General features: G+C 38.4%; 1 protein-coding gene, 1 long non-coding RNA gene and 1 pseudogene across 2 annotated transcripts in view; 2 read left to right on the forward strand and 1 right to left on the reverse strand.

The window, feature by feature from the left end:
• Nucleotides 1-159, forward strand: part of LOC149037307 (uncharacterized) — a 7,483-nt pseudogene extending 7,324 nt beyond the window's left edge.
• LOC149037305 (uncharacterized) overlaps nucleotides 1-12,500 on the reverse strand; it is an 87,539-nt gene that overhangs the window by 30,786 nt on the left and 44,253 nt on the right. The window lies entirely within an intron of this gene.
• Nucleotides 12,398-12,500, forward strand: part of LOC149037308 (angiopoietin-related protein 7-like) — a 2,568-nt gene continuing 2,465 nt past the window's right edge. Inside the window, exon 1 of the mRNA XM_089187602.1 lies at nucleotides 12,398-12,443. Within this exon, the coding sequence (XP_089043728.1) occupies nucleotides 12,413-12,443 (31 nt within the window). The 5' untranslated portion in view covers nucleotides 12,398-12,412. The remainder of the gene's footprint in view (nucleotides 12,444-12,500) is intronic.

The raw sequence follows: 12,500 nt of genomic DNA on the forward strand, positions 1-12,500 counted from the left end.
GTACAGTCCGAGCCAAAATTCACCGATAAAGTTACCGAAGCCATGTTTGTAGTCATTCCAGGTGCGGTTAAAATCATCAGAGCCATCCATTCTCTTCTGAGAGACTGTCCGCCCCCCATCGGAAGTAGTTTGGTCACAAAATACCTTAAAGGCACCTAAACCAGCTGGGTCGATTGTGTAAACACCGCTGATCCTTGGACCGGATTTGTACAGCTCAGCACAGTTTTAGCTGTTAGAAGTAATAACGAGGATAATAATCATAATAATACATGAAAATGAGTAAGGGGTGTCAACACACGTACGAGAATAGAGAATCATAATTACATGTCTCCGATGTCTTCTTGTATGTCACTTCTTTTGGTATTTTCTTTTTCCTCTGCTTCTTTCGAGCGGAAAGCAGTGTTCTTTAGGAAATTTATTGGGGCTGCTCGCCTTGATGGTAGAACTTCAAGAGTCACAGAAAGTACCAGAAACAGCAGAGCAGAACCTGGAGGAGAGAAGTCGTCATGCGGTGTGAAGTCGCTCTAGCTATGATATGTTATAATGCCAAGTTACAGACTGAAATAAACAAGAGATTGTGGAAAAAATCTACAAACATGATAAGCTTAGGATTGGTGACGAAAGGGGATGGGGCGGGGGGGGGGGGGAGAAAGGGAGGGATATCGTTGTTTTCAAGATAATTCTCTGCCAATGAACTACCAGGGAAGGGGGGGAGGGGGGGTTGAATCCTTCCCCCAACTCTCTTCTTCTCCGCCGAAACTAATGACCAATCAATAAGGACAGTCTTGAAGGCCCTACGAGGGAGTCCTAAACTTCAATCAGATCGATTTGTTACCGGTCTTGCTTGCGCTAATAGGAATCATGACTGAAGACAACGCAAAGAAAAGAAGGATAGAGGATCCATCTTTGAATTTGGTACATTTCATAGGTTTAGTCTGGGAATGATTCTGTTTCCGTAAATATTGATTTCCACGAGAACAAATCGATTTTAAGGCAAATTAAGAATTAGTTTCGACGCTAAGAGCGATAAATCAGCCAAAAACTCTGCATGAACTGTTTTGTTAGGAGGCTATTTTAAAAAACAGCTAAGTATAGTTGTCGATCATGCTATTGACCAGACACCGGCTTACAATTCCTAAAGCAGAAGGAAACGTTAATCTGAATGTGCTTATTACAATGAAAATATTTAACAAGCCTACCGAGTTTGGAAATTGAATTTTACAGAACTCAGAAAAAAAAAAATAAACAAATATTGTCATGTGCTTCTATGAGCATTAAAGTTGAAGTGACTGTACTTGTTACTGCATGAATCAGATAGTAAAATATTTTGAGACGTTTTGAGATTTTTTCTTTGCCGTCGATTTTTTTAGAGTTCATTCTGGTTACTAAATTAGGAACCGTATGTAAGCCCCACGTACAGTCCTACATTTGAAAAAGTAAGCAACAAATGTTAGCACGTAAGTCTCTACACAATGAAAATTTTATACCGAACATCCAGATTTTACGTACTTATTCCTTGTCGTTTGCTCTTCATTTTAATTCTTGGGTGTCGTTTGCAACGTTATTCACAAAGGCTGCAAAACAAATTTTAAAAATAAGAAATAGAAAATGAAATAATAATGGCAATAATAATTTGAAAACTTTAAGAAAATGAAGAATCAAAACTCTTCATAAAAAGTTTAATGGCAAAACTGATAAGTAAGACTGCCCAATTAATTTCCTAAATTTCCAAAACCGATAAGTAACTTATAAGATGAAAAAGGGAAGGAGGGGAGAATCATGGCGGCTGGACGCACACGCGTGTGCTCCGTAGGTTTCTCCGTTGCCTTATTGTTTCTAGTCTTTTATGCACAATTAATCATCCTAAAATCGATGGAGAAGGATATCGCGTTTGCAAGGAGGCCAGTAAAGAGATTCGAGTCCGTGGCGTGGAAAAGTTTTTAAACCTTGGATTTATCAACCTTCGGCCATGAGTGGAAACCATTGCTTGAAGCCGACTCACCACCGCAACTTTTACAGCTCTAGCAGCTTCATTACCGGCTTGTTTCTGCTCTGTGGCGATATTATTAGCCATCTTGGACCTACAACCACAAAGAGAACGCAGTTGGAAGGTTCTAGTGTCCCGTTAAAATGCCCTGTGATTAATGGCAGAAGCATGAAATCGTAACATAAAGTTAGGACCCCAAGAGTGAGCAATTTAGATCGGGCTCATGACCTAGTCTATTCCAAACACGCTGACATCGTATTAATCAGTGAAACCTGGCTGAATGGTAACATCCTCGACCAAGACCTTTTCCCGCTTTCTCTCTTTATCGTCTACAGGAAAGACCGTAAGGATCATAATTGTGGTGGCTTCCCTATTGCTGCCAAAGCTAACTCCTTCAACTCGATGCAGGAATAGGTGCCGGACTCAGAAAATTTGTAGTACTTAGAACTTGTGTGCGCTGAGATGACCACTTTCTGCAATTAGAAAGTTTTGTTTTGCTCGATTTACTGGCCACATCCACACACACACCCAACATTACATGAGCAAGAGATCCCTGTGGAAATGGTTTTGACATCTATCAAACAGCTTGATATTAACAAAGCGACTGGATCCGATGAAATTCCAATGCGCCTGCTGAAGGAGACCGCTAACCAGATCGCACCGTCCCTGACAATGTTATTCAACAAATCTTTGCGGCTCGGCATTTTTCCAGAAGAATGGAAACTCGCGAATATAGTACCCATTTTCAAGAAAGGAAAAAGAGACTTTGTGGAAAATTATCGCCCTATCTTCCTTCTCCCTGTCATCTCCAAAGTTCTCGAGCGCTGCGTTCTGGCGGGTCAACGAGCCACATATCCCACCTCTTCAGCCGCGAACAGCATGGCTTTTAAGCCAGTAGATCTTGTGTGACTCAGCCCATCGGTGTCTTGCATTACATTGGCGGTCAACTCGACGGCAGTAAACAAATAGACATTATATATCTTGACATGAGTAAGGCATTCGACAAAGTGGATCACACCGACCTACTTGGAATTTACACCAATACGGTATTACTGCCAAACTCCACGACTGGTTCCGTTCATAGTTACAGGGACGCAAGCAAAAGGTTACAGTTCTCGGAGCTATTTCCCGAGAATTGCTCGGACAAACAAGTATCCGAACAGTGTGCAAAAGCCAACAAACTCCTCGGGTTTGTGCGCCGAGTCTCTAGGTATATCCAAAGTACCCAAACGCGTCGTACACTTTACCTTTCTATCGTCCGGTGCCTTCTCGGCTACGCAACCCAAGTATGATCGCCACACTCCATTGGCCTACTAAAGCGAGTTGAAAACATGCAGCGCCGTTACGAGATCTACATATCGACGTTCATTTTTCATACGCGTGTGCTGCACATGGAATGTTCTTCCCGCCGAGCTATGCTCAAATCACATCTCTCTAAAAAGTTTGTTATTTCAATATTACAAAAAGGCTTTGAACTTGTACGACATTGACGACATTAGAACGTGGAGAACAATCTGTCCTAGGTGCAACACAGCGAGGTCTCTCCTATGCCCACCAACATGCTACTTCTAACAATTTGGACTTCCTTTTTTGTTTCCTCCTACGTTTTCTGCTTATATATTAGTAAATTTAGTTATTACTTATTTTTTTACATAAATAATTAACGAGGGATCCGCTGTAATTGGCTAGGCTGTAGTGGTCTCCTTGCCCAATAACGTTTGTGTTCTTTTTTTAAAAATTGTATTTTAGTTAGGCGAGGCTAAATAAATAAAAGATAGGAAGTTCACCTGGTCCACTTACATAGTTTCTCTTACCGCACGCCTTCTTTGTGCTCCGTTCAAGAATTAAAAAAGCGCGTGCGAATTTTAATTTATGACATACGCAAAGGAATCGAAAACGAGATAACTCTCTTTTGTTTCAATTCAGTCATGAAAGCTTAGAACTTCCGTTACAACTTAATTAGAAAATAAGTTATATTTCAAATTTTATTGCGAATTTCAAACACAGGAACGTAACAAGAGGCACCTTTGTTTTTTAGTTCTTCTCTAGTCAGTCCTGTGCGGTGTTCACGGGAACTTGTACGTTTATCATATTATTATATTACCGGAATCTAACATGGCGTCGGTTCGCCTACCGTTAAGAAATCAGCTAGCTTTACACAATTATCTTAATTTTACCTTGTTTCTGCATTTCCTGTTCAACAGAAATTATCTGACAACCATCAATATCTTTATCTGAAAAATGAGAAATATGTGCTGACATGCAGATGAAATGCAAGTAAAAAGATTATCCTCACAGGTGAGCGGCACTTATAAGCAATTGCACAAAAGAAGTTCGACTCGAACTTCTGCCTTGCAGATATAACTTGGGCCCTATTTTTAGATAAACGACGAGCAAAAACCAATAGAGTAGTCATTACATAATCGGTCGGGGCCTCAAAAGCGATGAATATTATTTCGTCAGTTGCACCAATAATTCTCAATATCGCATGACAAAAATATTTCATCAGACACAGTACTTTAGTGAGATAGACAGGAGCAATCGAACTGTTTCATCAATCAAAGTTGACACCTATCGATTACAAACTCTTGAATGTGGATGATCACTGGCCGTGTTTTCACAAGCATTTCTTGTTTTCACAAGCATTTCTTCAAAAGGCATATCTAACGGATATATCGCATAATGTCAAAAAAAAAAAAAAAAAATAAGAGACGTCGTGAGTTTGCGCACTGAGTTTTTCCAGTTTGACACTTGTGGGTGTCAAATCACTCGAGTTCCCTAACAGAAAGAAGCGCAAATTTGTAACCATCTTTTTCTTGTATATCTTTTTTTTCGCAAATACCATGTTGCTTTTGGTTCCTAAGCATTTTTTGGTTATAATTCAAAAGCAAGTTGTGATGAAATCCGGGTTTGTTTTTCTTGGTGTCAAATACTGCAAAATAGTTCCATCTGATATAAATGTCCGGAAATTCCACTCAGATATCGAATGGAATAGAAAGTTTCCGGAATGTTGTTTTGAAAATTATTTTCAAGCCCTCGAGGTCGTCTATTTTCGCGGAAATTTGAAAATTCCGGCAATTAATTTAAACCAGTCGTTTTAGAAGTGATGTGGAGGACGTGATATAGCTAGCATCAATAAAACTTTCGGAAGTCAATTCTAAAACGAGCGTAAAAATTTGAAGGATAGCTAGGTTCGTTTTATCATTCAAAGTGAAAACATAGCATAACAGTTTTAAAACATTAGTGACACACTTTTAAGATCTGGAAGTGAAATGATTAAAAGTGAAAGCTGACAGCTCTACTACTCAATTCCTTAATCTCGCGCGTTGGCTTTTTCCCAGGGTATAAAAATATCTCATTCAAACCTGGTCAAGAGTTTATGTGACGTCTTGATCAGACTGATTAAATTAAACCAAGACGACGAAGAGTGTTCTTAAAATGGACTCTTGCTGCTTTTATGATGGAATTAAGGGAGGCACGGACTGGTTCAAGTAAGCAGCAAGCCATTTTGTAAGTGAAAAGGATCAGAGAGAAATGGTCAGGAATAAGACGTCGCCCAATTTAACCTTTGCATTCAAATGAAACCATGATCCTCGAAGAAGAACGGAAATTTTATCAAACACGTGCCTCCAATAGGCTATGTAAGGGCCACTACAAACACAGCCACGAAACTACACGTTGGGAGCTAGAATAATGAGTTTTATTCCATCAGCAGTTGTGAAGTATTCTACCACGGGAAAGGAAGAACTCTCTAAACTTGGCCTCGATCCCAACTTGTGGTTTCGTGTGGCTTCGTGTGTTTTTTCAGGATTGTTGTTTACAATTACTATCAAAATTGCAGATCACCTGCGAGGATCATGCTTGCTGAAAAATTAAATCCACAAATTTTTTTTGAAGCCTTACACAAAATAAAATAAACAACTGCACTCCAGTTGGTTCTCTTTGGTTATGACCTATAAAGTCTTATTTCAGAATACCGATAAGCAAAAGCCTGAGTTCGTCGGCATGTTACGTGATGCATGAAATTGCTGTGGTCTAGTGAACTTAGAGTCTCGTAATCAATGAATTAGCGGTAAAACTAAAGTGGACTGCCGATATGTGTCTTTGAATTATTATAGCACTATTCCCTCATTCTCTTCATACTTCATATTTTAACCAAAGACAAAAGAAGAAAGCGGTTGACGCCCGTTTGTGTCAATGAAATAGAAGAAGATAATCCTCAGATCTAACTACACCAAACCAATCCCAAACAAGAAATCACACTTTGTCGCTAATGCAACGATCGATTTCAAGGCCGTAGGCATGACCATACTTTTGGTAGCAACATGAAGGGAAATACTCTTCTAATTAAAAAATGGAGAATGAAGAACTAAAAAACTGGTTTCTTAACTTTAGACCGAACGAAATTCGGCACATTGGACGACGAATCGGCAAAATATTCACATGATACTTGTGGTAAGCCAAAAAACTGACCAAAATCGCTCATTTTAAAATAATCTTTTCAAGCAAACGATTGACCCAGCCGACTGAGTTTAGAAATGGAAATTCTACTGAACTTGGAAAAAAGACATTGTATGGTACCTCGAGCGTAAAAGGTCAACTGTATCTGACTAACTGTTTATTCTTTATTCTGAATCATCATCGCAATATTCTGAAACGTTCGGAGTTGGACTTCTGCTCCATGCAGAAGTGATTATATAGATTGGATTTTTCGGAGATTCTTCCTGTTTCCATGATTATGCGTTGCTTACAAACCCCATAGGTTAATAGTTGGTACAACTCTCAGCCTTTCCAAATCGAAAATTAAAGCTGCAGCTTTTAAAAAGGACGAAACGTTTCGCGATAGGGTCTATATTTGAAAAAAAAATGAATTAGCTCTGAGCACTGGTTATGGGAAAGTTTCTATACGCTGCAACTCGTTTACCAAACAGCCAGATGTTACATACCAATTCCTTCTCAAGTGCTTCACACTATAATTATTTTGGTGTACATCGTTTGGTGTAATTCTTAGGATATATGCACTTCATAAAGACTGGTAAGACTCACACTTACTATCCATGTTTTAAGAACCTGACTTAAGTGCGTTCGTATGTTTTTTTATGCACCAATGTCGTAAAATTCAAGTACTTTCCTCGTCGCGATAAAGACATCGCTAATCAATGGTATTTATTTTATCGAGAATGAACATCACGAGGTGCCGTTAAAGTGATTATTGCTTTAAACATCACGATACTGTAAAGGAAAGGAGCGATGAAATGGCCCTATTAATTAAAGTTGACGCTGAAAATCTTATTTGTCATCATATAATTATGGATTAAACTCACCTAAATGCTGATGATAGGCACGGGCCGTACTTTCACGAACGAGCTTTTAGGTGGTGTAATCAATGATATCCAGAATCCTGTGATAGATTTCGTTGGAAATCATGGTATATGTTAACCTTTATACATCGAAAAACTGTAAATAATGTAGTAAGGCGTAGTTTCATGTAGCCTTTAATGCCACTATACCAGGCCACTTATCATTGGATATTTCCAACAATTTCATATATAATAGTAGTCATGGCAAAATACTTTACTGGCTTACAAATGATTTTTTTCCTCTCGCTAGTTGCATGAATCACTCTGATATTGCAATGTAAGAATATTCCTTCTAACGCAGTACGTTATTGCATGAGCAGGAGTGGTAAAAGGTCTTACCAACTCTCGCTGATTTTAAGAAATCTCATCTGTTATCATTAATTTATGGATTTCAAACTCTTCACTAAAGACGACAAGCGCTGCTTAGTTTTTAAGGGTTACTTTTCTAGTGGCATCAAATTACATCCAGAAATATTGTGAAGGCGTTCGCTTTTGAAAGTCATCTGAAATTAAGCGAGTTAGCAAAGCTCAAGACAAATGAAATTAAGGTCACACCACCAACTGAAGTAGTGTGTAATTTATATCTCCTAATCAAAGAGGATTTACGCTTAGGGGTACGGTGAGTAATCTTCTTATGCTACCACATCGGAAACAAAGCAGGTGGTCCTTTTCATCGCTTCCGCGAAATAAGACGAAAGATTACGCGTTTTACCATCTTAGAACTTTTTCTTCCTAAAATTATCCACCACTGAGTGTACCATTCAAGAAGAATTTAGTTTCTTTTAAACTTGGAAATGCAAAGTATTATGCTATATTCAAATACCTTACACCTTGAGATTGATTTCGCTCCTCTCAAATTACTCAAACGAAAAAGTAAATATAATGTCATCTGGTGACGTTAGAAGGACGACTACTGATTGTTAAACCGATTCAATCAGCGCGCACAATTAAACTTAATTAAATGCACTGAACTGCAATGACAGTAAGTGAGCCATGCAATCACATCACCAACATGATTAGTTGCTGAGGTCAGAGTATGTGATGAACTCATGTCCGGAGATATTTTTCACTTGACAGTTAAGGAACAGGACTGACTATTTCTAGAGGATTTTATCCGCGTTTTAGATAGCTCGCTAAGATGGGAGTTACACGGATAAGGAAAAATATGTAGTAATGACAAGAAACAGACCTCTTTTTTCTGTCAAATCGTGGGACAGAAGAAATTCTTATCGCCTGAGACAGAGCTTAACGCTTTGATTTTATCGAAAGTCAGGATAACTTAGATGCTCAATGCCTTAGCCAGCCGTTGGTCAGTCATGGCCAGATTGTAGCCGAACGCACTTCTGCAACATATATTTTAAGATTACTCTTTCCATTGTAGGACGTAAGCAGGGAAAGTTACCAATTTATTAGAGCAAATCAAGTGGCACTGTTAAATTCAATCTGATACATATTACCTAATCCTATATAATAAACAGGAGCCATGTAGCTGTTTCATCCACAAATATTTAACACTTCACGAGACTAGCTTGGTGGCACACTTCACATACTAATTCCGTTTCTTTATCAGGCAGATTCTTCAAACCAAAATGGTTGCTCTTTCTCAATAACTAACTTTCACACAAGGAATCCTCGGTGCGCATGCTTAAAATCTTGAAATTCATACCTCAGTACGCAAATATTTTCATTGCCTCTTGAGCAAAGGGTTAAGCGTCCCTTTCGCACCATCAATGAAAGTAAAAGAAATAAAATTAAGGCAGCGTAAAGGCCACTTTGCGCGTTAAATTAAGAAGAAATCAAACGAAGAAATTCCAACCCTTTTTGCGTTAAACGCAACTTGAGAAAAAGGTAAGAACATTAATTTTTGGCAATTTTCCGTGAGGAATATGACCCTAAATCACTTTCATTAGATTTTATTTACTCATCAAATCACGCATTATCTCACTCAGAATGAAATTATTCTCCAAAAAGATATTTCTGACTTTTCTCATCTGTTATTCAGATGTCATTGGGTCCTTTTCGATCTTTGTCTTTTACACACGTTAAGGCTTAGTTGTTTCGAAAGAAATTTCATTTTATTATTTCCATTGGTAGGGGAAATAATTACTTTCCAGCTGTTTTGTGGCATATTTATGAGCAGATGCATTACATTGCGAAAGTCAGAGACTGAGCAGTCACATGCTTCAACCAGTCAGTCGTTTAGTCAGTCAGGCTGTCAATCTATCGATGGATCTATCACTTGATTTATTTTCGGCAAAGCGTGCGACAACTTAACCATTTATATCTTAACTTGAAGTCCATGTATAAAGTACGTGATGATATGGATAGAGAATAACCCATTTTCACTACCACGTTATATATGAGTGCCCATATCTTCATTGGGCTTGCAGCGAACACTTGCCGCCCAGATTCGCTAGGATTCAGTCTCGGCACACCTGTTGAAACATTTCCATCACCTCAGTCTCAATATTAGTTACGAGTGCGGTGGAAAGAATACTCAACCTCGACAGTGTAAAATTACATTGCAGTAATCAATACCCTACAGCTACATGGTCGGAGCCGAGTACGATCTTGAATGCGCTAAATAGGCTGCAGCCTGAAATGTTTCGCAGAGTTTCACTAGGTTTTTTCAAACTTTTCAGTGAGAGTATCAAAAATATACGCTGTGTTTTCAAAGGATTAAAAAAATGATAATTTTCTAGTCTACAATAAAATATGTGTGAGCCTAGGTATCATTTATAAGATCACTGTATCAATAATTCAATCAATACTTTATTTAGACAAGTAACGTCTAAGGGCTGTACAACCTCCTTCAAATATCACATGCATTAAGGCCAACCAAAGACGCAATATCGGGTGGCTCTGCCCAAGCTATTTATGATAAGTTGAATTTATTTAACTGGTAGAACTATTTCTTTCTAATTTCGCGATGCTTCTAACTCAACCAAAAAACGTCATTTAATAATCGCCTTTACCAAAGAACTCAAGTGGCTTATCCCCTCCAGGCGTGGAGAGAAAACAGAATCTTTTCTTCTTTTTGTTTACCTACCCGGTGTTTGCCACGAAACATTTTTGTTCGGTTCAAAAAATATACTGATGCCCCTGGAAACTATTTTGAATCGAGATGAAAATGGCCAAATAATCTCGTGCATTTTTCAAGTTTGGCCACAATCCAAACAGCCTTCTGAATTCATCTTTTTAGACGGCACTAAGCTATTTTGGGTCATGCACGCCCTTAACGGACTGCTGAAACGTTGATCAACCTTTCATGTCATTGCTGGACTGTAGCAAAATACCAGAGAAATACCAAAATAACAAATACCAAAATACAATAAAATTGATTGAAGAAGGTTAGAAGAAGGCAACTATTTTGGTTGAAATAGTCTGTACGTGTGGTCTGAATTTAGGAGTGCCTGATCAAGGAATGGAATAAGGACGACAACGGTGCCATCAAGCACTTTTGAAGTGTCAAATATCAGTGGATAGCTCAGTTTTATCGCTCTTGATTATTGAAATAAACGTATTAGATAGAATTTCTTAATGCAAGTTGATTTGCGCAGTAATTTTATTTCTCTTCATGCATCTGATGAGGGAAAATATTTTTCTGGGGGTCAGAGATGTACCATGCAATTACTAAGCTTAACATTCTAACCAACAAGAGAAAAAAAAAACTGTAATAGCTCTGAGGATTAACTGACATTTTTACCATTTAATCCTTAACCTAAAATTCTTACTCTTCACCATACGCAATACTCACGCACATGCACTGGGAGGTCAATGATGTACTCTGCAACTACTACGAAGCTAGACATTTTAGTCAACAGGAAAATCATTATTTTATTTTGTTTCACAGCTCTGAAGATTAATTAGCTAAAATGTCACCATTAAATAACGGATGCCATGATAAAACATGATGGATACTGTATGAGATACAGTATCAGGAAGCTACTGAGATACAGATGCAAGTGCGTGTTGAGCTGTCTCCTTCATTAAACGTAATCCCTGATCTTCTTTCCGTTCTAATTCCGCCTTAGCCATTTTGAATGAAGATAACACGACTATTTGGAATAGGTTCTCTTCCTACCTCCATGACTCAAGTGAAAGATATCCCCAGATGAAAAATCAAGCTCATCGAATACTTTGACATAACACAGTTAATCGGTACATGTTGTACATTAATTTATCGATTTATGATGTGATTGCTTAGGCCACTGCATTTTATGCCCTGATCTGCTCTGATATTAGTATGCCACTAACATTATATACAGTCACAAGGTATATGCACTTTCGCTTTTTCAAAAGTAATAATGAAATGGAGAGGATTGAGGGTTCTTTTGAAACAACGCACCGAACGAAAACTCTCTAGAATCAAAGAGAAGATCTCTCGTATCTTATGGCATCTGCTCGATGGCAGATAGGGGAAGACATGGTGTTAAAGTAATTAATTTGTAGTTGATTTGAAACGTATCACAAATTCTGCCTCTTATGAAACAAAGTTCGCGCCAAAAAAATTGTTGCTATCCAGTTAAGAATCGCATCTTTCATTTCCACGGAAGAGCGTTTAACCACATTCTGTAACGTGCGTTTAACCACAAATCCCATCACTGAAGTCGAAACCTATCACAAATTCTGCCTGAACGCTACACGCAATTCTCACGAACTCGAAATTGTTATCCAGTTAAGTGTATCATCCTTCCAACAAAACAAAAGTTTCCCTTGCTTACGTTTAAGAGTGGAACCTTTTCGGTAAAATCCTATAAGGTATATTTTGTGCAATTTTAACTGCATTTGGAACTTTCTAGGCATAACTTACCAAGGATTGGCCGCAACGGTAATCAATTCAACAAGTCACTCTCGACGGTAATTCTCGAAAAGATTAATACAATTAAAGTTGTGTCCGGCGATAACGGAAGTACTCCCTCAACTTTAAGGGGCATTGATGCATAGAAAATGTGCGCACGCAACTCTGTCAGCTTCTTATAACTCAGCAGAAGGTTGAGTGTAATCACCATTATGCAATTTTTTGGCGGTGGTTCTAGGTGGTAGCGCATGCAACACCAAAAGAATGACAATAAGAGGTATCCAACAAGGAACGGGTATGTGAAATCTGCCTCTTTGATGAACAATCGCATCTCAAAGAGACTTTCGTCGAA

The sequence above is a fragment of the Pocillopora damicornis genome, chromosome 11, assembly GCF_964200805.1.
Source record: "Pocillopora damicornis chromosome 11, jaPocDami1.2, whole genome shotgun sequence".
Classification (NCBI taxonomy): Eukaryota; Metazoa; Cnidaria; class Anthozoa; order Scleractinia; family Pocilloporidae; genus Pocillopora; species Pocillopora damicornis.